The 26,661-nt window shown below is 35.7% G+C and overlaps 2 protein-coding genes across 5 annotated transcripts; one reads left to right on the forward strand and one right to left on the reverse strand.

The window, feature by feature from the left end:
• Positions 1-1,380: 1,380 nt before the first annotated feature.
• Positions 1,381-6,554, forward strand: LOC127858324 (uncharacterized). Of its 3 annotated transcripts, none has more exons than XM_052395369.1 (4): positions 1,381-1,598; positions 3,727-3,974; positions 4,638-4,746; positions 5,804-6,554. In XM_052395369.1, the coding sequence occupies exons 2-4, from the start codon at positions 3,752-3,754 to the stop codon at positions 6,153-6,155; spliced, it is 684 nt and encodes a 227-aa protein (XP_052251329.1). In that variant the 5' UTR covers positions 1,381-1,598; positions 3,727-3,751; the 3' UTR covers positions 6,156-6,554. The 3 variants fall into 3 exon arrangements, with proteins under 3 accessions (XP_052251329.1, XP_052251330.1, XP_052251331.1); XM_052395370.1 differs by having other exon boundaries at positions 3,732-3,974; XM_052395371.1 differs by lacking the exon at positions 1,381-1,598 and adding an exon at positions 1,832-2,039.
• A 6,603-nt stretch (positions 6,555-13,157) lies between these two features.
• LOC127858323 (SPRY domain-containing protein 3-like) lies at positions 13,158-20,985 on the reverse strand. 2 transcript variants are annotated; one of them, XM_052395368.1, is made up of 7 exons: positions 20,699-20,985; positions 20,208-20,352; positions 19,586-19,711; positions 16,003-16,025; positions 15,535-15,635; positions 15,228-15,293; positions 13,158-13,321 (listed from the first exon to the last, which is right to left on the reverse strand). In XM_052395368.1, exons 1-7 carry the CDS (start codon positions 20,884-20,886, stop codon positions 13,227-13,229), a joined length of 744 nt encoding a protein of 247 aa, XP_052251328.1. In that variant the 5' UTR covers positions 20,887-20,985; the 3' UTR covers positions 13,158-13,226. The 2 variants fall into 2 exon arrangements, with proteins under 2 accessions (XP_052251328.1, XP_052251327.1); XM_052395367.1 differs by lacking the exon at positions 13,158-13,321 and having other exon boundaries at positions 14,765-15,293; positions 20,699-20,961.
• Between the last annotated feature and the right edge of the window lie 5,676 nt (positions 20,986-26,661).

The following is a 26,661-nucleotide window of genomic DNA, read 5'->3' on the forward strand; positions in this document are numbered from 1 at the left end:
AATAACCCCAATCCTGGTACTTCAGCAAGCCTAATTTAATGTCCGTGTAATAGCAGAAGTTTGGGAAACGAATGTGGAAGTCTTAAAGTTTAAACAATGTGCACACAACAAACACAAACAACGATGTTAAAAAGAGATTACACTTGTTTTTGTTTTTCTTTTTATCATGTTTTTCTTAAAACGTCAAATGCTGTTAAAACTTTTATATTTTTTCTAACCATGATGCGCACATTTATGCTCCCATTAATTGTGTTACATTTTGTGTTTTCCTAGTTCCACATCAACATACGATTCAACGAAGATTGAATCTTTTAAGGTTTGCTTTTCTTTTTGATTCTCAACAATATATATAGATCATGCGTTTTGGTTGCTTGAGCATTCATGACTATGTGGCGGTAACATGATACTATGGTCGATTCGACTTTGGCTAGTTTTGACTTTTATTTCGAAATACCGATTTCGTACAATTTCGACATACCGATTGCATTTATGTACACGCATATTAGTGTCAGGTTTAAATGACGCGGGTTATACAACCGCGTGCCTGTTACACCCAAAAAATAATTTGATTTCCAAGTGCGTAGCTGGAGGGTGAATGAAAGTTTCGTGCTTAATTTCTTTGGTTCGTGTCATGCTTATAAATTGTCCAAAGCGCGTTCTGCCAAAATTTCGGGATTCGGATTGTGTATCTTTTCAATGACTCATGCCGTCTTTAATTGACACCCTATCCCAAATTAAGGGTATAATACAAATGTGCATAGTGTATGGCCACTGTTGTGGTAACAGTGTAATGAGGCTTATAAGCTGATAATAAATAGACGACAAGTTCGCGACCAATTACACTGTTTTCGAGATGCTAGTGGAGACAAATAATGTATGCTTGGTCTGAAGAATTATTTTGCTATGATTATACATCCCTTCATATTCTTATGTAATCTATGTGTGTGTGTATGCCATTTGAAGCGTATGAGGTCCTTCTGCGAATGAGTCTCAATTTTGTTTAAGGACACAGTATGTATTTCAGCACTCCAACCGAATAAACCTACTAGACTCGCAAACTTTTGTACGAATTAGTTTGAATTATGGCTGATTTTTATTGAAATATGTTCACTATTACTGTGGTCTTATGCTGTGTGTGAGCGCGTGTGAGTGCGGGGGGGGGGGCATACTACCTGAAGGTAACCCTTCCTGCCCGGTGTACTCACCACCAACCGATCTCACATGCGCCGGGAGCGGGGATTGAACGCCGGTCGCTTAGGTGAGAAGCACGTGTGCCAACCACTGCGCTTACCAGACACCCATTCCTATACAACTTAAATTAATACACAGGCATTTAAGGAAAATACGATCAGCTACGCCCCTGTATTTCGGGTACAGTCTTTATTTACGAATTTCATGTGAACATTATCGATTGATGGATGTTGACACTCGCCCATTGTTAGTATGCGATGATAAAACGTTTGAAGTGTTGAAGTTATATTGATGTTTTCCATACATTTATGCACACCGAAGCGTTAAGGATTTATACTTTATTTGTGAAAATTTAATTTTGCATTTATAAGTGAGCGGACGTGGATAATATACCAACGAAGTCACAGGTTATTATTTATATTGACATGTTTAAATGATACAAATTATAAATAAATAAATTGTAAATGCCTTACAGTAAATTCCCGTATGTGTTTGCTTTTGTATATCAATAACAACGATGTTCAGAGCAATGTCTGATAATTATCATAAACAGTCTGCTGGAAGGCTTCACTATCAGTATTCTCTTCACTTTCATAAAAACCCCAGTCTAGGCGGAAAGTCTCGTCCCTGATTAGCCTGCGCGTACTGTACATGCTAATTTGGAAAGACACTCTACGCATATGCATGAAACTGCGTTTTCCAATAATGAGGCTCAAATTTAAATTCCACGTTATTTCAAACGAAACTACGTTGTTAAAATTGAGGGGCGTATTAAAAAGAAGCGCCTCGAGTTCGGAATCTATACTCGTACACTTATATTGAAATCGGTATATTATTTATTGTGTAAGGTTAGTGAATAATACTAATAATACTATCACCTGTGTCTACTTCAATAGCTTATACAGCTGTGTAACGTTTGCAACTTATTTTTGAGGTTAAGGAACATCATATGTATGTCATAGGCAATATATGAAACAGTATTTTGCATAAAACACATGACATTATTTGTTCATATATGATTTCGTTTTTCTAGTAATGTGTACATGTTCCTGATATGTACACTCTGTTTGGCCTCAACTCCAGACATATATGTTGTAGTATGACTACCGGGTATAAGTAGTATTCCCTTTATTCTTACATTAATTACATCTGTCACTGCTCTTACGGTATTTGTCGCGCACCATTTTCCTTAACTATACCACACATTAATTTGTTTTATAGTTTGTCTGATGACCTGTTGCAACCAAATTTATTTCATTTGATTATGAGATAAAAATGCAATGCGGATGTCTATGTAGATAACGTATGAAATATAATAAACTACCGTATTTTGGGGAGATTGTATAAAGTATAGTTTATGTGTTTTGCACATGTATCCAGTATATACTAGACAAAGACAAAGATAAAGGCGGATCGTTCATATGCACTCGAGGAAGTATAATAAATCGACATGGCGTTCGTTGAAGGGTACACTGGCGATACGATCTTGACATTAATTTTATGAGTAATCAATTTAGTTCTGCCAAGTAATATCAATAAACAGGTATATACTCTTGTGTTGACTGGTTTACCTGCGAGTGGAAGTTAAGATCAAGCAAAATCGTTTCAAATTGTATTATTTCATTCGTATGGAAAAATGTTGCCTACGTACTATTTATGTGTACCCGTCTGTTTCGAAGAATAAATGCAATTTTAATCCGTCTGAATCCAAAATATTTGACTTTAAATATCATACCCAACACACTTCCGTCTTATAATCTCTGGTATAACAGCTATTGATGTTCAAAACGTAGTCTCATCACTATTGCAGCATATTGCCGGTTCAATGTTCCGATCTAATAAAAGCCAGGGCGCAAAATTCCTGTCTTATGTTTTAATTTACTAGAAGATAACAATTTTAATAAAACTGTTCCGATATGGCTATGTCAACAGCAATTTAGTATTTTTCATGAGTCACACACTGTCTCGCGTGATTATTACGGTTTCCCCTCAAAACGTGAGCATACGCGTCTATGATGATTCACAATAAAGTTTATATTGAAAATTATTGAGTTTTTAAGATAATGTTTTATTGCATTTATAATTTATCAAAAAAATATGATTTTTGTCTTCTTTGATACCAGCTTCTTTCAAACAAAATTTAAATATATTGCGGAAATATTCATAGAATTTAAGTAAAAAATATGTTGTCATTTAAATTTATATCGACACATCTTACCTAATTTATGTCTTGGTTATGTTACCTGAAATTCAAATAGCTCACTCTTTTAACATGTTAAAAATATGGAGTCGTAATTTCAGGTTTACATAAATATATTAACATTACAGAGGTGAATCTAAAGCTGTAGGTGTTGGTTGGTGGTCATCATACCAACAGATGAGATTTTCTTCGCTTACTCCGGCTGTTTGTGAGTCTAGTATACGTTTCTTAGGTAGGAGTGCTGGGATACACTCCGGGTCCTCACATTTTAAAGCCTGATACGCGGAAGCCTTGATACTTAACAATCCGCCGGCTGTTATCGCCACTCTTTTCAGATCAGCACGATGTTCACTTAGCGACATGAAGCCCAGTGATTACAAATACGTCTTCAAATGCGTCATCATCGGCGATTGTCACGTGGGCAAGACGACGCTGCTACGGCGCATGCTCGGGGAGCCCTTCCTGCCCAAGCCAACGCCGATGCGAAACAGTCCGATCTCGCTGCGGCATCTGCAATGCGTCGACAAGATTTTCACGACGTTAGAAGGAGACCGAGTGAAGTTGCAAGTCTATGATACAATGGGTAAGCTTCGGTTTGATTGTTCGCCGTGTCTTTGAAAACTTCGAGCGTGTTCTTCCGATTAACGTTATGAGAACGAATCGATTGATTTTGCTATATACTAGAATTTTGTCTTTTGAAAACCAGTGGGTCCAGTTTTCCCTGACTGTGGTGCCTTCTTTTGGGGTCTTATAATGAGACCGGTTTGACATCGGCCTGTTTAAATCGACTGATTTAGATTTATGACCAGTTTTGACTGAGACCGGTTTGACTGGGACCTGTCTGAAAAGGACCGGTTTTGACTGAGATGGATATGAAAAGGACCGGTTTTTACTGAGACCAATTTGAATGGTTCTGGTCTATATAGAAATGTTTGCAACAAAATTGAACTCTCTTGGAGAAAAAGAACCTTTCCTTTTATCATAAATGGAAATAATGTTATTTCCTGCGAATTATTTAATATTTTTTGTAATGATTTAATATTTTTTGTTAAAACGCCCGGAAAATCGTTTCTGCAAATTGTTACCGAATGTCAATATCATCATGCAAATTATTTTCATACGTCCAATAATTGAAGTTCATTCGCAAAACGCATGCTTACATTGTCAATAACTATGTAGTAAACCAAAAAGTAGCACTGCATTGTAAAAGTGCGGAGCACGCTTAATGTTTACACCTTTGTTGCAGGTTTAGAGCGCCACCGCAGTCTAACGTTGTCCTACTATAGGGATGCCCACTGTTGCCTCATCTGTTATAACGTCCACAATACAGAATCGTTCGACAATCTCAAAACATGGTGAGAGCTAAGTGGCCTAGTTCACAAATGCTTAAAATGCAGGGAACGTTTTTTAATTGACATCTTACCGACCGACATGCAAACAAACTGCATTGAAATCGGTCACATAATCACGATTATTGATCGTATAGTTACAATATACTGTAATATCATTAGTATTCGTGGGACATTACTGTTTGTTGATTTCGTGGATTTGACCGATCTACGAAATTTACACATACACATCGGAAAAATGACCGACACAGATTACCCTTATTTCAAATCGAAAAAGTCGACCTACGACTTTTCATGCCGACGAATATAAATGATGTTACAATACGCAATTATAGCGTGTGAAGCCTCTTGCGTGTAATCGATTAAAGCACCCTTAGTCGTACTAGTATGGTGTACGGATAGGTCCAAAAGTCGTATGTGTATCAGACGGTTTAGTTAGAACCGTATCATATGGTTTATAAACCGTATGATACGCTTTTAAGACTTTTGGACCAGTTCGTGACGGGTAATATTCAATGTATTATTCAATTTAAAAATGGATTTATTCAGTGTAAACCGTATGATACGGTTTACGCTAAACCATATGATACGAATCGTAAACCGTCTGATACGAATCGTATCAGACGGTTTCGCATCAAACAGTTAAGCGTACAATCGGTCCAAAAGTCAAAACCGTCTGATACGATCGTATCAGATGGTTAATGACCCCAAAACCGTCTGATACGATTCTAGCTAAACCGTCTGATACGATGGTATGATACACTTACGACTTTTGGACCTATCCGTACACCATATACCAGGCGTTCAATAGCAAATTTTCAAATCCCACCACGTGGTTTGGAATATAAACGTTAAATGTAGTTCTTGCAAACGAAATCGTTTTAAGTAACACACCTGGTAAGCGTTATCTTCTTTTGTATTGGAAATGATGACGACATTGCTTTTACAACAAACGCTTTTTGAGCCCGTTGAGGAAAAGCGAACAAATCGATTTCAATCATAAATAGGTTTATATATACAGATATATATTTGTTAACACATTTTATAGTTATTTATTTCACAGGCTAGCAGACGTTCACAAATACCTTGGCGGAAACACAAATTTGGTCAAGATGTTGGTAGGAATAAACAGCCGGGCGCCGGCTTTGTTGGTGAACGGGACCATACACGGCATAGATGCGGAATTCGTGGATGTCGAACCAATCACAAAAAGGCCTACGGAGTTCGCGCAAGAGCACGATGCTCTCACGTGCGAAGTTCAACTCTTCGATGAAACAGACGTGAAAACGTGTTTTCAAACGGCCGTAGATTCGCTCGTGAAACGTTTTCAGGATGACTATGCACGAAGCACTGCGCTGGATAACGGCTCCGTACATCTTACTGCCGACAGCTCCCAAAGGAGCTCATGTTGCTAGAAATAAATTGCTGGTTGAATTTGCTTTTAAAGCAATTTAAATCTCAAATGCTTTGCATTGACTGTTCAAATACGGTAAACGAAGCTTTAAATATTGTTTCATGATTGATGTCTGTGTTGTATGTACATATAATATTTTGTATTTTTAGGCAACTGGCCACTTGCCTTGTTTTTCTATACCGTGATTTACGATGAACTATGTGGATATTGATTTTGTTTATTAAAACCGCCCTTTTGTCTGGGTTATTAACTATTGGGTGTTATGAAAAAGGATTGATATTGTAGCACTTTTTTAACGAAGGATATTTGCACTTTGTTGTAAATTGTAAACAAAACAATGTGTGTTTCAGACAGAAAAGTTACATGAGTCCAATATGCATATAAAGTGTTGCCTTCAGTACGTTTTCTTTTCCACATATAAACAGTATGAGCCCAGGTTGCAAATTTACTTAGTTTTTTCGCCCTTGTTATGATAACCATGTATGTCCTGTTTACAATGTCCCTCATTGCACACTCATGAATGTACATTATCTTGTCCGTTTCAGAGCAATTTGTCAATATAAGAGCAAAGTTATTTCAAAAAGCAAACATCGGGCTACATTTTGTATTTTCATAAACTTCATACCATATGTGGTATTATTACGAATTTTTAGGGTGGCTTTCTATGCGATTTTTTTTTCGTGATTTTTACTATATGATGACCAATAATTTGAATTTTCTTCTAAATTAAATTACCCCCGGGGATAGATAAATTCAATAACTAATTTTTTTAGCATTTTTTGTTAACAATGTTTGTATATTTAGTACAAGATATGATTGTAGATGATAAAATAGCATAATACAAGATAATTGAGTGATAAGAATAATGAAACAAATCTTATTTATTATGTAAGGTCCTTCAAAACTACAAGTTCGACCCGTGTATGCAAAAATCAACCATACAAAATGTTCTTTATTTTTATAAGTTGTATGTTATTTCTTTGGAATTTGAGCATTTATATTTTAGCAGAGACATGTGATAAGCTTAAATCAAAGTAAAAAAAGCAATTTCCCCGCCTATATTTTGAACAATTCACTTAAATCTAATAGGACTATAAGAAATATTTTTCAAGAAATTCAAAACCACATAATGGCAATGGTCAAAATATGCAAAATAAACAGAGTCATTTACCAGTTCAGTTAACACCTTCAATGTTCTTACTCTCTATATACATATATTTAATACATTATGCAGTTATGCTAAGTCTGCCAATGAAGGATTGGCGTTGGTGAGGTGGGGTTGGGAGGTGGGGGTGGAGGCATGAGTAGGTCTGAAAAGTTAAAAAAATACAAAGTTGTATACTAAGTATTTTCCTCTGTTAACCAAGATCTATAGCATTGTTAGATTTAAATTCAAATGACCATCTACATAACAAGCTTGGATTCATTTAATAACAAGGTACAAACAAATATAATATGATTATAGGTGCTACCTAATTTACGGGCAAAAGCTTTTTTTGATAACCATGTATTTTTAATACATAATATTTTACATTATTGTGTTCAAAATAGTATTATTGTTTCAAAAATAAAGTAATGCATCCAACAAATTCAATTTTCAAACGAGAAACATGTTCCTAGCTTAAAGATCTAGCATCTTATAATTGTGTGTGTTTTCTAGCCGCAGGAATTTAAAGCTGGTTCGGTGGCTGCGGTATAGTGGATATGTTGTCTGCTTAGTAACTGGGAGGTTTCTGTATTGATCCCTTAAGTGGGAGCGTTCTTAAGATCACACTTAAGACACTAAGTACTGCTCATTGTTGGTTCGTGTACTACTCAAATGTACCTGGGGTACTCTTAAATATACTTAAATGTACACCTGGTACGGAAAATTTACTGAAATGTACCCGGGAATTCTTACGCTTAAGATGTCATTGTCTTTCTTGGGTAAGCCGCTAGCAAAAGCATGTAAATGACGTCAGTATATATATTCAGTACATATATAAAAAGGTGTGTGGTATTGTGTGGAGATACAAAACGCTTCACATCATTTATTTGCACATAAAATAATAGTTACACAATCAATAATACTAAAACACTGTCATCAACTAACAAGAATATTTACGTATATGAAATTCCAAAGTGATGTTATCTTTTGCAAAACTGTGGAGTCAATGAAGTGACCTTTTATTACCTTTTACATAATTAACAAGAAATGGCGCTGCAGAGGCCGACGCATATACCCATGCCGCATGTTTGACCCAGGGGCGCCTCAGGGTTGGTAATGGGGCCATTCATAGTTGAGATTGACCATATTGTCATAATAGAAGTTCAGTATCAATTTAAAGTGAATCAGTGTAGAAATGAATAAATTATAGTAAAAAGGCAATTTTGGGTGGGTGTGGTTTATGTGGCCGGGGCGCCCGAGGGTTGGTAATGGGGCCATGCATAGTTGAGATTGACCGTATTGTCATAAGAGAGGTTCAGTATCAATTTGAAGTGAATCGGTGTATAAATGAAAGAAATTAAAGTAAAGGGCAATTTTGGGTGGGTGTGGTCAATGTTGGCGGGGCGCCCCAGGGTTGGTTTTGGGGCCATGTGTATTGTCATAAGAGAAGTTCAGTACCAATTAGAAGTGAATCGGTATACAAATGAAGCAATTATAGTAAAAGGCAATTTTGGGTGGGCGTGGTCTATGTTGGCAGGGCGCCCCAGGGTTGGTAATGGGGCCATGCATAATTGAGATTGACTGTATTGTCATAAGAGATGTTCAATATCAATATGAAGTAAATCGGTGTAGAAATGAAAAGGTTAATGTAAAATAACATAAAAAATGAGTGAAAATCTCTGACCCGGCCCCACCCAAACCCCCATTTCTTTTGACCCAGGGGTCAGATTAAAATTCCGAATAGTGCAGGGTCGCACATATGCCCATAGCTACCATGTGTGTAAGTTTCAAGGTTCTTGTGCTTATAGTGTAGGAGGAGATAGTGGCCAGGACGGACGGACGGAAGATTGAGATAACCACAATATCCCTACTTTTCTCCAAAAAGCGTTGGGAAAACCATGCTGATTTTGTACTAGCGCATTAAACATTTTTCATTGAACAACACATTTATTACTTACACAATAGAAAGGAAATCATATTAATGGCATTATGCACTAACTAAACAAGCTCTTTGCTACTGTTTAGAATTACACTATCTTACTAAAAATGATAACAACAGGTACTTACCGTAGTTCTTTTACATACTTGTGGTAAGTTTTGTATTACTAGTTTGACATAATTTACTGGCAGACACTTGTCGATATACAGACTAAATTTGCAAGGGAACCTTAATATTTCTTCAGCATCATTGCCTTCAAATTGTTAATTTAACAACCCTTTGACGATGTTTGCACATCTTATCTTAAAATGCCATTGCTGATTTTTGTTTATAGATTTACAGATATTGGCTTTTCAAAGTTCTATAAAAGTTTACACATGTTCCATCCAAGTAAACTAACAGAACCAATAAATAATAAGATCATCACAGCAAATAACTGTGTGTATAGCTTGTAAACATCGATAGTTCAGGAATCCCTGCTTTGTTTATTTCTGGAAACCAAAACTGTCAGTTTTGCTCAATAGAATGGCTGGAGTTGTGTGATGCCGCAGCCCAGCTCTTGCCTTGGCAAACAGCTTCTAAAACGGAAAACCAACTTAACTCTAAACATTTGATAAATGATGCAGACAATTTCTAAATAATGTCCTGTTGTTGGTTTTTTCATTTCGAATCTGGAAGATTTGTTACGAAAAATCAACGGAATAACATTTTGTGGTTTTAGGCCTAAACTTTATATAGTGATATGTAACCTTTCGGGATATCGGCCAAGTTCGAGCAGACGAGGTGTAAATACGTTGAAAACAAGCTAAAAAACTAAAAAGTTAAATTAGAATATCGTTAAATTTTGTGAATAAATGTATTTCTGATGGATAACAATCACAACTTACCAGAATATTGCTCATGATCCCACGTAAAAACGCTGTCTGAGAGCGAATGGAAAATGCGTCACGAAATCTGACAATTTAACAGTAGGGTGTCGTTATTGAAATACCGCGAGAATACTGCGCGAATATAGATGCTAACTATAATGTGTAAAACAAATAAATTTTTTGGCAAGCGTTTGTGATTTGTCAGGATAATAATAACAATAAGATATCAAAAAGATCAAAGCAAATAAATTCGAAAGAAATCGAAGATTCAGGCAAAACATTTTAGAAGGGTTATTTTTACCGAAATTGTGTTTGGTAAAGACTGTCACTATATTTAGTTAACCAGTCTATGAGACAGAAAATGAAGATGAGTATTCAGGGGAGATAATTGTGTAATCTAAATTCTGAAACGGTCAAATGTCGCGGAGAAAAACATATAATGCGAGAATATTAAGTGCGATTCGCTACACAATTATGATGTCATTTATATACTTTTTTCCTGAGGTATGTTTTTACATGTGATTTAGCATATGTCAACGTGTTTTTGATTTGTTCTAGATCATAAATAGCATCGCGAAAAGAAATGTCGTGTAGCAAATTATTTAGAGATGCATCCCTAGGTGTAATTTTATGTCTAAATTACCATATGTATGAACGGCTTTTGCCCGTATAAATGCAAAATTTCATAACGAAACTACATAAGCGTATACTTATAAGTTCCTTTGACATGGACAGGGCTTTCTTCAATATATCCTGCAGATAGTTACAAATACTCAAGCAAATTTGGTGAAACTTGGCATGTATATTAAAGGCAATGTAGGGATTAAGTACAGCCCTTTATTTTTCACCTTATGTGATTGATCAGGTCACTGTCACTAAAAATAGTAACAAAAATCACACAAAATGGATCCTACGATAACTCAAAACGTACTTAGGGTGCTTTGATGAAATTTTGTGCACTTAGAAAAGGCATTATGGAGATTATGCAGTACCATATTTCTTACCTTTGTTGAAATCACTTCAACTTAAAAATAAATAAACAAATGCACACAATCTGACTCCTGTAATTACTGAAAAAGTACTGACGGTACTGAAGTAAAACATGTAATTGAAATTTTCTTGCAAATCATTCGTTTAAGTACTTACATATTTTAGAACAACTTCATGAAATACTTTTTTATAATCAGTGACTCTAGGCAAGCCTTCAGCATTTTTTAAAATGAAAACATCACGTATTGCATCCTTTCCATCCCTGTTATTAAGCATTTTCAAATACACAAGTTTTAGCCCCGACCCGGCAATATTTCCAGCCATTTGCCTTTTCATTACACTTCATGAAATGAGTGGGCTCAATGTTGGACAGTTCTGGGCTTTAGCACTGTTGAAAGTAATTTTATCGACACATCCAATGGGGAAAAGCTGTGGGTAAATGGATCTTTTGAAGACAAATTCACAAATTGGAGCAACTTTCTAAGTGCTGCACATCTGCCATAGCATCGTGTGCACTGTATGTTTCACCAAGCAATTGTAAAACTAAATCAACTTTCTTCAAGGACTGCTTTGGATATAATTTTCTGAATATTGATAGAGAATCGATAAAAGCACATTTATACAAAATGCACTTACATTTACCAAGATTGAAACAAAAATTGTTAAATCAAAACGACGAGCATTATGAACAACTAAGCACACATTTCGAAACTGTTTAAGCCAATTCTTTCGACAGCCTCTCATATTAACACTGGCTGCACAACTTATCCAATGAATGTCATTGTCCCGACACTGGCTGCATAACTAATCCAATGAATGTCAATGTCCAATCAGTCAATTAAATGCCTGTAACTTATAAATCTTGACTTATGGGAACAGTCGACGTGACGTATATTGCGAACTGACTACCAGACTGGACTTCCACCGATGCGTATGAGTAACCTGCGGGAGTTCCCTTCCTTCAACTGGAAACATAGTTGACATTGCAATCTAGTAAAATATTGACATGCAATATCACATTTAGAATGCAACTAAACATAATATATTGGATTTTTATTAGGATACTAATCATACTGCTGATCTACCAGCCATAAAATGTGTGAACCGCTGATCTACCAGCCATGAAATGTGTTTATTGAAGAACAAAAACATGATCAGTGCAGTATATAACTTTTTGAATGTTGGAATGTCAAGGTATTCAAAGGATCTTCTCATTGCACCTAATACTGAATTTGCCTTATTCACTTTTTCAGTCAAATGTTGTCCAAAGGTAAGCTTATCGTCTATGGTGACCCCTATATCTTTCTCTGCATGTCTTATTTCCATAGGTTTCAAGTCTGGTTTTAGTTGATATGTTCTTTCGCCTAATTTCTTATTACTTATAGTCATTGTTTTACATTTGTCTGGATGGAATCGGAGCAGCCACTTGTCAGACCATTTTCTCAGGCTAAATATGTCTTGCTGGAGCATTACTTTGTCTTTTTCCGAGGCAATTTCCCTGAATATGTTTGTGTCATCTGCATATAAATACAGCTGGCTATCATTTTCTATGTTTTCAGTGATGTCGTTAATGAAAATGACGAAGAGCATCGGTCCGAGCACTGAGCTCTGGGGTATTCCGCTCGTAACTGGTTGCCACTTTGATTCACTTCCATTAACTATGACTCTTTGTCTTCTGTATGAGAGAAAGTTTTCAATCCAGTTTTTAAACTTATTTCCGAAGCGATATATTTTCTGTTTGGCACGAGACGCCAGTGTGAAACTTTATCGAAAGCTTTCATGTAGTCACAGAATTTCTGAACAGAATAATTTATGCAACGAACGAGCAAAATATATTGTTTGAGATTCTAAGTCAGAGTTATTATTAATATGACTATGTTGAATATTATGTTGAACACTTAAGACAAAAATGAGGTATTACCTAAGTCTTCTCAACAAAGTAGACTCTGTATTGAGAAAACCATTGCCAGAAAAGCTGGCTTAAATTGTACTTTTATACGCTTTTTTTTTATTTGACCTCTTCGGTTATTCGTCCTCGTCCAGTAGAAGTTTGTGCTTGATTGTAACAGTGCAGGAAAAAATACCAGCAGGATTATCAACTCAAACGGTGATAAAGCTACCCGTGTGCTACCCGTGTACCATATATTTAACACAAGGAATACCTTTCACTGATGTTGTAAGATATTTCCGTTTGAAATCGTCTTTTAGGCGACGCCCAACAGCTGTAAACACACAATGTCAGTAAGCTTTCATCACCAATAAACAAATAAAATAACCATTTGAAAAGACGCAACAAGTGCTTAAAATATTTTCACAAAAAACGAAAGTCGATCTTCTAAGAACAAAGAATGAACAAAGTAAGAAAACTTGTAACTAAGAGGTTTATGAAGTGAAATGAAACAACGAGGACATACTTCCGTTTGCATTAGATCGAAATAAATTGCTTCTTCCGTTTCGTCGGAGATATTCGGTGATTCGACCAATACGCATCTCGTTAAAACATCGATCACTGATCACATGATAGACAGCGTATTAATCCAAGAAAATAATAGTGATGATAATTACGATTAGCACGTATGATGTATAAAATAGGATACTAATCTGGGGCATTTCTGTCAAAAGAAAATATGGCGTTCAAATAGTATACTTGATAAAGTCCTTTGTACACAAATATACATCTTTATGACGTCCTATGTCTGTAAGCCCCTTTTTGAAAACATACAGGTTTCACGCAGTTGCTTCTGGTTCCACGCCAGTATAAGAAAAGACATCTTAATTGTGTGTTCATTATATATGATGTGATACTTGTCTTATACGTGTGTTGCTCGTGCCGTTACGATATTGTGCTCAAACGCATTGTTGCTTTAAAGATCGACCAGTTTTCAATCATGTTATTGCACACGCGCACGCTTTATATTCAAATATAATGAACATGGTTTTTCTCGAAAATATTGTCCAAGGAAATGAACTACAGGAAAATCAACATCAATTGAATACTTAATTTTGCACGTGCAGCACGAGGAACCCACAACCGCACATGACCCAGAAGTTTCAGCGCGTCGTGGATTTATGAGTTTAATGCAACTTTGTATTAAATGTTCTAAACAAGAGAAGTATTGATGCAAAACATCAAAGTGTGTCGGAAATTTCAGTGTAAAAGGCACTCAATGAAGTAACATGGAACGATTTTTTTCTACTGTAAATATTAATATATTGGCCGATTATTTTAAACAAAATACACAAAGATACTGGTATAACCATTATCTATGATTTTGTGTTATAACTCCCAAATAACCATTATCTATGATTTTGTGTTATAACCTCCAAATAACCATTATCTATGATTTTGTGTTGTAACCCCCAATTATTTCATAGTTCATTTGATTTACAATCGTTTCCTTTTTTACTGGCATCCGTGTGCAGTTTTCATTAATGGAACATAACTGTGTAGGTTTATAAAAATCTGCTTCATCTTGTAAGCGTAATTGCATATTTTTCTTAAATTCAAGGGGAGATGATTCTGAAATTTTTCTTACGTTGCTCATTTACGATAGGGGTTGAGTACTCATTGATATGAAAACAGTGTAAAAGTTTTAATGTGTTTACGAACCCCCACTCCCACCCTCTCACACATATTTTATGGGCATAATAAAAACAAAAAATGGTTACAATAAAACAGCAAATTTATTTAAACTAAAATGTCTTTATAGAAACAAAAAGTTAACGTAGAACACAAATAAAATAATTTGATTCTACTGGGGCTCGAACCTTGGGCCTCTCACATGTGCAGCGAGCGTGTAACCACTACACTACGAAACCGCTTGATAAATCACCTAAGATATTAATTAGCTATTAATAGTCGGTTTAAATATAAACCCGGAAGTTAAAACGCTGGATAATGAGCGGGGTTAAAGGTCCATACCAAAAGGTCCATACCAATGGCAAGATACGGGTCAGGCCTGCGGCCTTGTATATGTGGTTCTTAAAAAAAACATGTGGGAGGCGGTCAAAATTTCCGTTTGATTTCCTTAATTATTTGATCTGAATATTTGCCTATCAACTGCTCATCAACAGGTATTTCTACACCATTTCTTTTCACCGTGATCTGCACACTCCATTTTGTTTTACCAATTTTTGCCAAATCGAGAGCGCGAGTCAAAAACTGTATACGCCCTTCTGAAGTTGAAACATCACCTGCAAGCAAATCATTTACTGAGTCAGCGTTAAATCCATTTGCATTACTTGCAATATATTTATCACGTATATTTTTGAGTTTATTTTCGAAACGATGTCACAAAAATCGACTTTTGAATACCAACAAAACACTTCCATTCTTATATTATCTATATTTTACTATCCATTGCTAAATGTGTTTGAGATTCTAAACTTTCTACCCACCGATGTGAAATGTAACCAGAAAGACAGAGGGACTCACCTGTGAACTGAAGCATGTTGTCGGCTTGATCGTAGGAATCCTGCACCTCCTCCCATGTGTTTAGTCCGAGAGCATTTAATACAATTTCCTTGCACTTCTTGCTGAAAGAATGTTATAGATGCAGCAATTATAATATGAATAAAGGAACGCAAGAAACAGCATTAAGAGAGGAAATCTTGTTGACGTGCACTAGCCTTTCATTAAAGACAAGCGACCTTTACATACACTAGATTGCGCACAACAAAACCGCCAAATAGTTATGAAGCTTATAAGGGGAATTAGTAATTAAACATGAGATATAGTTCTAAAATATGTTTGCATTCCTAAGAAACTGTGGTTTTAATATGTATTCAATTGTTTTGTTTGTTCTGTCAATTGTAAGTATGATCAATTTACATTTATGTGCATATACGAGTACATCAACATTACAATTACTGTTCCAAAAAAATGGTCCTATTTTACACGTACCGCTTTGGTAGGTCATCACGTACCTGAAAAAGTTAAAATACTTTTATTTCTATAATCTTTAAAACATCGCTTGTATATGCATTTATAACAAGACGGGCTTGATTACCATTTAGCGCTTACAAAAGTTAAAAAAAAAACCTACTGTCGCAGACTTAACTTGTTGCTTTAGTTTTTTTCTAATTAACCCAAATTCAAAGATGGGCTTATCATTGTCACGATAAACATATCAGAAATGTTAAATCAAGACTGTCAGGTGAGCTTGGTTCGTGTTCAACATACCGAACAAGTGGGTTTCCTACGGATGTTCTTTCTTCCCCACCCCCACACACACATATATAACAAGGCCGCACCTAAAATGAATGTTTTTCTGACTGTATGAACGAAGTGGCTTGATAACGAATCTATAATTAAACATTTGTCCCATCTTTCGTGAATGTTGTGTGATAAATATAAATGATGATTAAATGATTTTTCATTAATAAATGATTTATTAAAGGACGGTCCAAAGCCCGTGCTCAAAAGGGTTAACTACCCCAACCTGTGAAACATCTGATTGCTTTAAAAAAAAAGCCAAACAACACAAAAGCATTTATCGCGGAACTGGGAGGAGATAGAACTCAAGCTTGAGAGCGTATCGCGCTGGGCGTTGAAAGAAAAGACATAAACGTCAGGCCGATGACCATCATCTCCACCAGGACCAAGGTCACTATTGGGTAATGGAATGTCCAAACCATGTACGAAACCATGAAGACAGCACACTAAGATTAGGAAGTTTCACCTATCATCCTAAGAATCGAAAAATCAAGATGGACTGGTTCTGAGCACAATCGACTATCCTCCGGTTAGTTTATGTTGTTCTTGAGGCATGAGCAGTATGATGCAGCACACACAGGGAGAAGCCCTATTGTTTTTCAAGTCGGCACGAACCACGAGCCTTTCGATTCCGAGAAGGAGATTATCAACATGGAAACTTGCCAGGTCTACGACCCGACGAACGAAAGTGAAGAGGACGAGAACTTCAACTAACAATAGACTGTCATCAATCATACAAATCAGACCAAAGAGTATCATCATACACAAGTAAACTTCGGTGTCACTAGATCTGACAACGAAGAACCAGATCGCCCACCTGTTTAACGCAGATATTTTTGTCGCTCTCTTGAGGATGAACGGCTTTTTGTACGCGTCAAGCGAGGACCCGACGTCGCTACGTATTTTCATCTCCTTGTATTCTATTGAAACTGGAGATGGCGATGCAGCCAACGCCAGCGTTACAACAACGCAAAGCTGAAAGACATCTGGTAGCAAGAATAGTCCAAGGTTAATCTCTCCAACAAGTTCTGGGTCCTAGAGGAGCTGCTTGAAAAAGAGAGGATAGAGCAGAAGTGACAGTTAGTAAAAATGCACAATCGACATTCAAATTAAGTTCCGCGCTCCAACGAAGGAAGAGATCCACGGCGCCACAAATAATTGAAGAACGGCGAAATTGCAGGATCTAACAGCATACCAGCTGAAGCACTGAAGGCGGACGTCGAGATCAGTGTGTAACTACAATATCCGCTTCAGAAAGACATGGGAAGAAGAAGAAATACCAACATATTGGAAAGATGGATATCTCGTCCAGCCTCCAAGAAAAGAGCACTTAGTTCCTGCTCCAACCACCAAGTAATAACGCGGTTGTCCATCGCAAGAAATGTGTAAAATCGCATCTCACTGAACCGAATTAAAGACGGACCCGCATATCTGTGACAAACAAGCCGGCTCCCGTAAGGAGACATCATGACAACGACGGATCAGATCGTATCCCTGCGCAGCATTCTGAACCTACGTCTTTGCCTCTGTATGCGAAGGCATTTGACAGCGTTGACCGGTAGTCCCTGTCGAGACTACTTTAATGCTACGGAGCACTTGAAGAGATCACCGACATCATCAGGAAGTCTTATGAAGCAAAGACCTGCAGAATCGTTTATGACAGACAGCTCACCGACGCCTTTGAAATTAGAACTGGAGTGAGATAAGGCTGCTTACTCTCACCTTTCCTGTTCCTGCTGGCCATAGGCTTGGTCATGCAGACATCGACGGATCAGAAACGGAACGGAATACAGTGGACACTAACAGTTGGACGACCTCGACTTTGCTGAAGATCTTGCTGTTTCCTCCTACAACTAACAACATATGTAGGAAAATACCAACATGGGGGCGAACAACTCAGATAGACTGGCCTCTCAATAAACAGAGGGACGAACAAGATTTTCAAGACCAACCCACTCAACAACACACATCACAGTCCAATGTGAGGCGCTGAAGAACCACTTCACTTATCTCGGCAGCATCCTGGATAACAATTGAGAACGGATGCAGACGTCAGAACGCGTATCTCTACAGCAAGTACTGTCTTCGATCAGAGGCGATAATGAGATAGGATTATGAAGATTTAACCTGGTAACAATGCGTTCGGACACGCCTGATCTATATTAGATTTTTGCATAGAAACGGTCAAGGTAAACACTCATATAAAGTTTCATCACGATTTTTTCAAATGCTCTGGCCTGTATAGTTGTGGTGAGCGCAAAGCTGACACCATACGAAGCACGACGCCGGACATATATTGCCGACATAGGAAGCACGACGCCGGACATAGATTGACCACAGAAGCACATGTTGAGAAAATCGTGCTACAAATGAAACAAAACTTCCGTGGTCAGATGAGCTTAAACAGAATAGTGTACCTAATTTCTTGAACTAAACTCAAGCTACGTTCTCTACCTTAGTAGCACAACTACTAATACCATGAACACGTGTGACAATTGACCTTAAGTGTGACATAAATCTTGCCCAAGTGGCGACACACCTTTCTCACTTATGAACATGTTTAGGCCAATGTTTAAAAATACATGATGAATGATGAAAACGAAATCCGGCCAATATGTTATATGGCTAAATTTAAACTTTCACCTCTAAATGAGACATTGACCTTTGACGAAGTCTCCACATTTGTGGTGTACATCCGTGGTAATTAATTTAAAAAAAATGCATTATGAACGGCGAAGTCATTGTCCGGAGAAGCTTTTATATTGTCAAATTTGACATTTCATTTAACCGTCATTATGACATTGACCTATAAGGAAGGAAAACGTTTGATACACATGACACGCATTCTCTACATGTTAAACATGTTTGTTAGGTTAATTGAGAATTTCTTTTTGAATGCTGAAGTTACAATTCGGAGAAGCTACTTCAATGCGGAATATTAACTGTAACCTTTAAGTTACACCTTTATCTTTAAGGTATGGAGACAGGTATAACACATGAGGAATTCATTTTATTATCTGACAAGCTGCACCATGTACACATTATATATTTGACTTTTTAGATCTTTGAACTGAACCTTTGTCCCAGACGATTCTTATAATAAAGATGCTAACCGAACAAGCTGTATTATGCGTATAGTTGACCTTTGACCTTATGTTTGACCTTGACTTTTGCAAGATGATGATATCGTTTCCAAATTGAAAATATGTGTTGTACATTTATTAAGGATCACGTAAATATATAAATATCATCGGAATATTAATTGTGTTACCATTCCATCGGGTTTGTTGCCGTTCAACTCTGCGCACAGCTTTAGTCTCACCACCTCCCCGTCAGAGTGCATCCCCACCGCTGGGTACAGGCCACCCGGGGGAAAGGGAACGGTCACTGTTCCAACCTGCAGAAAGGCATGATTATGAATTAACCTGCGACAAATTACATCATCAAAATTATAAATAAAATTATGAGATCTCGATAAAAAAATGGTGGAAACCTTAGTGGTTTTATTAAAGTTAAATGGGTGATTCTAAAACTGTTCTTGTTACTTTAATTTTTATGCGCAAGAGTGAACTTTATTCTTTAATGTAAGTGAGATCTCGACCTTTCAGAACTAAAATAGCAAAACGTTCTCTTGTGCATGATGACTTTTGAAGTAATAGTTCGGTAAAGCTGCATTATTCTCCCATTTGACTGTCGATTTATAAGTGGGACATTGAATTTTGACTATTGACATGGTGTTGGCTGCAAATTGTTTCACTTTAGATTATTCAAATAAATTAAGTTGGAATTAAACTTTGAAACTATTTTTTTTGCAAAACAACACAGGGATTATGCGATTAATTTACTTTTATGCTTGCTAAGATTTCATTCATTTACACAAACACTTTTTTTACCTCCCGGCCATTTCTTGTGAAGAACACATTAACAGCCTGTTTAAACTTCTCTTCATTTTTTGCAAACTTTATACCACAACCCATTATGTCGCCGATGTTGCACTTTTCACCAAACGGACTTCCAAATCCCGAAGCCTTATATAACCTTTAAAAAGTAAAACAAAAAAATAGTAATAATGAAACTTCATAAACAATATCAAAAGAGCTTTGTTTTACCTTCAGCTAGTATTGCACAACTAAGGAAATACATAACACCAAGCCATTACTTCAATATTTAACTTATTTTACACACTATGAACTGACATGATCAATACCAATTGCTACACAAAGTATTCCTTTTTTGTTGACAATACAATTAATATTACGTAATAATTTTTATACAAAACATACAAATTGGCCAAACACATAAAATTTGGTCAACCATTTTTCAGCTGTTAACATAAATCGGTTGATGATCATAGAGCAGTGTCGTTCTCACAGCTGAGACTTACTGTCCATCGTCAGCGTGGTAACCAACTGAGAATTCTTTCCATCCTGGCTGGGAATCCAATGGGTACTTGAAGGGTACCAGGCCGATACCAATCAACGAATACTTTCCAGGGGCAACAATTACTATCTCAAAATAGTTATTATCCGGAGACAGTGGCTTTGCAGCAACATAAAGACCAACCGTGTTCATGACATTTGACACAAAACTGAAACATAATTAATTGTATATATAAAATATAGCTAACGAAATAGACATAAGTTGATAACGTGAAAAGATTTTCTTGCCGATTTTTAAAGACATTCTTATGGCTAGGACTTGTTGTATGGTACAAGTATGTGTCTACTTTCAATTATATTTGTTTCATTAATAAAGGTAATGCCTAATATTTTTGTAAACAATTAACGCATTCAATTCTGAGCCGGAAAATCATTTCATCATGAAAATTATTGCATGTTACCGTAGATGATCCCCATTCACATTGACACGTTCATGTCTGACCTTCCAAGACTGATCCGATGATGCTGGAATAATACATATATTCAACGACTGCTAAGTCATAAGAAACAAGAAACCGTCGGAGACTGGTGATGCTCCCCAAAGGTTTTTTGTCAAAATATTGCACTATATATTCAGATAAAAGGAAACGTCTTGTGGGCACAGTAGTTGGGGGACAATATTTTTTTTATAGAAAATTTCAAAGGGCCATTACTTTGTGAAAAATCATCCGACCGAAACCCGCTGATAATATGCACATCTCCTCTTGATAGTGAAGCTTCCTATAACGTTTCATTGAATTCCGGTCATTAGTTGCGGAGAAATAGCCCGGACAAAAATTGTGCACGGACGGACGGACAGACGAAGCGGCGACTATATGCTCCTCCCATAATAAATTTTGGGGAGCATAAAAAGGCATAGCTCTTTTTATAAACGCTTATTATATAATATATTTAAGTAAAGTGGTATTCTTGATTATTTTCGCGAAAGCGCGAAAATCAGTTTTCGCTATGTTTGCTATTCGTTACCGTACTGTTGTGTTGGGGATATTCTTAAAATCTCGAATTCGACTCCTACACTAAACGGTAAATCTAAACAACAGGGCCTGAAAGACCCAAAGTCGCTCACCTGAGATACAAAGGAACTGACTTGTTCTGTGCAGCCCAAGATATAATTAAACAAACTGACTAGGTTTCATGAACAGCGAATTATAAATGTAACATTTCGAGTGCTAACAAGGTCCCCGCCCCCTGGCGGCCATGTTTTTAAACAGATCAATTTTCATACTCATCGAATATATCATTTAACAAATGTTCTGACCAAGTTTCATGAAAATTAAATAATAAATGTGTCAATACTAACAAAATTTTACTATAGCCATTTTTTTTTATAAGAAACCCTGGCGGATATGTTACTCAGGGACATTGGTCAATATAATTGTCGGTGCAAACACTTTTTCACTGGCATACATTTATAGAAATGTGTAAATAAATTGCTTAATATGGGATAAATCCCTGCATCGTTGACATTAAATAGCAATATTTTAATAAATCGTAAATAATAATAACCAGGATTTTTCTAACTTACATGGTAATACCTCCTTTGCATACACCAAAATAATTTTTAATTTAATGCCTTTAAACAATTATAGAACTGGATTTACTTACCCTACGGAAATTCATCGAAATCTATCGACAACTTTTCCTAGCACATCCAACTTTTAACAGCATATCGGGTTTCCGGGTGTGATAAAATTTGCACAAATTTTCTGACCACATTTCATGAAGATCGGACAATATATGTTGCCTCTATAGTGTTAATTAACAAGGCAAATTTTGACGCCGCACGACGGACAAAAGGCGATTACAAAAGCTCACCTAGTTCTGGCTACCATAACTTTAAATGTCGCTTTTTATGATTTTTGACTGGCGCGACTTTATAGTTATGGACCAACCCCATTAGGAAAGTCAACCAGAAATTCCCGCAAAGTTGACAGTTAATAAAGATCGGTCCAAAACAGCTTTAAAGTGCAGTTATTGTCCCAAATCAACCACTTGATCGGAAAGATTGACATTTTTTACATTTAACTGATATAATCTTTCACAAAATACTATCTTAAACATTTCAAATTTATCTATTCTGCTTTTACATATCGAGAAAAACAGCGATGTGACAGACTTACTTGAAATGCGAATCTCCCGAGATTTCACGGTCATATGACGTTATTTCTGTTTTTAGTAACATACCATGTGCTCAAGTGTTTTCAAATTCAGAATGACATTTCCCGGTATTTTAGAATATTCTGGCTTGTTTTGTAAACAAATTGTAGTGGAAATACAAACTCAAAGTAAATATTATTTAAAACTACCGGATTCACACTGAAATCAGTCTTATAATCCACCGAACGTAAGTTGTTTATCACAAATTATAGATTTCAGAAAACGAAAGTAATGTTTACAATTTCAGCAAATAATGTCAAGGTCGATCTGAAAGTATCCAAATGAAAACTCGTCACGTGACAAAGCGACAATGGCGTCAAAATTGTGAATTTCAGACTGATGAGAGTTATTTTCGTATATTGTAAGATGCATTTGAAACATTTGAACCTTAAAATAATCCCCGATGCAGTATTTTATATTCATTCACCAATATATGTAGAAATGTATCCCAGAAAATGAGCTTTCTTTGATTTATAGCGTGACATAAATATGTTATGACTCTGGTTGACTTTCGATACGGGGTTAGCTTCAGCGTACAGGTCTGTCAATACTATGTAAACTGTACGCTGAAGTTTCTTTAGCTAAAGCTCACCATGAGCACATTGTGATCACGTGAGCTAAATGCAGTTTTGTTATTTGTATGTTTATGTTATTTCCTACCTGTTGACCTTTAATTTGGATGCAATATTCTGCCTCGCCATGCTTAACACTTGCTATAAAAAAAAATAGTCGCGCTGGTTTTCAGGGTTGATGTAGTATTACAAACCGTTGACATCAAAACCTTGAACTTGGACAGAGTGACCTTTTTTTACTGTTTGTCAATGGATGCGTTAGTGAGAAAGTGAGCAAGCGAGTGGGCGGCCTGGTGAATGACTAAATGAATAAGTGATTCATTAAACTTAATAATTTGATGAACGAATAAGCCTGTATCTGATGCTGGGTTTACAGCAGTCCCGACCAAAGAGTAAATATCCCATTCCCTTGAGCTGTATATACAGATAAATTTAAAAAAAACGTGTAGCTCTACATACGTCTTTCCGGAGTATCAGCGCAGTCCGAACCCGTGGAATAATAGTTTGCAGAGTCAGGTTTTCGAGACATCTTTTTTTAATCAACCCAATGCAATCATCACCACACTTTTCTGAACAGAAATTTACGTATGATAAAATAGTTATATTCAAAGGAGCAAGCGATAATAATAAAAGATCGTGTTGACAATTTTATGAATGTAATAAGTAACAGTAATACGTAGAATGTTCGCGATTGAAGAAAATAACGGATAATATTTACCGCTATAAAAGCAATCTGGTCGAGGTCCCACAGCCGAATGAAATTACCACATAAATATATATGTCAGTATTAAACCGAATTTTAATAGAATTTAACAGCCACTGAATCAATGTTTAGGTTTCTACTTTCGATTTCGAATCGATGCTATGAGTTTCTTCTTTCGATTTCGTTTATTTCACGGATCATAAGACCAATCGTGATACATCGGCTATCTCGGATTCCTCCGTAAGATAGGCCTCGTGGCTAACGGTCGCCATATTGCCTTGTATTACTACTTTACTACCCAAAAGGTTGTCAGTCTATTGTTATGAGGCTGTATACGATGCGCGTTGAACTAGCGCCAAACTTTTTACCGAAACTTTGATATTAATAGCACTATTAACGTTCATTTGTGTTGCATTTTGACCTATTATCCAAGTGATTTACTTTTCCATTATTATTTAATCACCCTATCATCCAATTTTTAAGATGAAATTACGGTTTTTACAAAACCAACCAAACCGAAAGTGAAACTTGATGCATTACGTTTCGCGATGTAAATATTAAATATTTGTTCAGTTTGAGGAAGCGAATCAATAATAGACGGTGGAATATGTATGCAATACAGACTATCATTGCTGATTGTAGTACTGGCTAAAAAATACCTTTTATGACAGGTCATGTATAGAACGTTAATCAAAATAATGACCATAAATCACTGCAAATGTCTGGGTTGATCATTAATATAATTAATGCACGTTTCTGATCTAATTGCCTGTATCTAGTTGTAATTACCATGATATTGATAAAATTAAAACGTTTTTTTCATAAATTAACATTACATGTTTTATTTTTATCATTTAGGTAATATATAATTGTATCATTATCATCATTAAATATTCTGAAAATAATCTAAATTATCATGATTACTTTAAAGTAGAATTTTTAAATTTTTCTCATTATTTATAATGAATTTCCACATTTGCTTGATTCAAAATAAAATGTATTAATAAGGGTTTCAGATTTTAATTTTTATCCAATTTTTAGTTCGATTAAATTTAAAGTACTAACTACATACATGTATGTGAAATGCTCTTGAGTTCGTTTCCTGGGCCTAGTACTTGGGTGTCTCTGGAGATTTCTTAAGAATGCTCCCACACTGGGGATCAAACCAGTGACCTCCAGATCATCAGCGACCTTTAATAAGTAAATTACTATAGTATTGCAGCATTATATAATATAATGTTGCTACATATTTTTGGAAAATGATTAATGTGCAGTACTAAATAAATCGAAATGCATACAATTTTAATTGTGTATATTGTGTGATTATTAGTTACAAATTCACTTTTTACAGGTATACTGGATTATGAAAGACTGATAAACATAAAATTGACAACTCATCTCCCCAACGATACTTTGTGTGGCTCATTCTCAGAACAAACCCATAGTCAGTGAGAAAACTACAGTGTAAAAAGACCACTTGATTGTGACAATTATGGCTGACCAAGCAAATGTTATCATTTAAAATAAAGAAAACTTCCAGTTCAATATACATTTTATACCAATTATGACATTGACCAACACAGAAAATAATTATAAGGTTGATTTTCCCAAAATTGACTGTTACAATTGGATACTGTTTTAAGTTTCACTCTACTTTGTCTGAAAATAAAAGTCCTAAATGATGTAATAGAAACATACATATTTAATTTTTAGTTTTACAAGTATATATATATATATATATATATATATATATATATATATATATATATATATATATACATATATAATTATATCTTTGTATCGATGGTCAATCAATTTAAGTTTAACTAATATATATATATATATATATATATATATACATACACATTATATACATGTGTATGCTTTGATTTTTTTCTATTGAAGCCTAATTAATATCCCATTAGATAGATAGATAATATCACAGCAGTATTCCTAGTTTGTCTGCAAGTACTGCAGAAATCATGGATTATTATTTTACTGAGTCAGCCTTAATCTTTATATTATAATTGTTAAAACAGATTAAGATGTGCATAATACAATTGAGGATGCATCAAGATTAAAAAATGGTACATGTATAAATTAATAAAGAATCAATAACAATCAGAAACTGTGCATTTTTTCAGTATTGTGTGAAAGGATTTGAAGTAATTATGTGTTTTTGAAATATGATTTATGTGAATTTGAATAAATATATAAAATTTAGTGATTTTCTCAGACAAAACTGTTAATTACATACCAAAGTATTCAGAATGTATTATTGTAATATTCATTCGAATTTTTTAGTACAAAAAGCACTTTTCTCCGGCATTTGTATTTATAGTAATTGCATATTTTATTATTCTGACAGCTTTTATAAACTGTGTTCATGCAAGCATGAACACGGTTTCATTTTTTGAGTATTTAAACAGGAGGGCCATGATGACCCTGTATCGCTCCACTGCTGAAAAAAAGGCTG

This window comes from Dreissena polymorpha, chromosome 14 (genome assembly GCF_020536995.1).
Source record: "Dreissena polymorpha isolate Duluth1 chromosome 14, UMN_Dpol_1.0, whole genome shotgun sequence".
In the NCBI taxonomy this organism is placed as follows: Eukaryota; Metazoa; Mollusca; class Bivalvia; order Myida; family Dreissenidae; genus Dreissena; species Dreissena polymorpha.

Coding starts and splice junctions, on each gene's coding strand:
- LOC127858323 (XM_052395367.1), bottom strand. CDS start 20,886: ATGAACACGGTTGGTCTTTATGTTGCTGCAAAGCCACTGTCTCCGGAT. Junction 19,712..20,207: donor TCACAAGAAATGGCCGGGAG/GTAAAAAAAGTG, acceptor GCCTTTCTGCAG/GTTGGAACAGTGACCGTTCC. Junction 15,636..16,002: donor CGTGATGACCTACCAAAGCG/GTACGTGTAAAA, acceptor ACATTCTTTCAG/CAAGAAGTGCAAGGAAATTG.
- LOC127858324 (XM_052395369.1), top strand. CDS start 3,752: ATGAAGCCCAGTGATTACAAATACGTCTTCAAATGCGTCATCATCGGC. Junction 3,975..4,637: donor GCAAGTCTATGATACAATGG/GTAAGCTTCGGT, acceptor CCTTTGTTGCAG/GTTTAGAGCGCCACCGCAGT. Junction 4,747..5,803: donor TTCGACAATCTCAAAACATG/GTGAGAGCTAAG, acceptor TTTATTTCACAG/GCTAGCAGACGTTCACAAAT.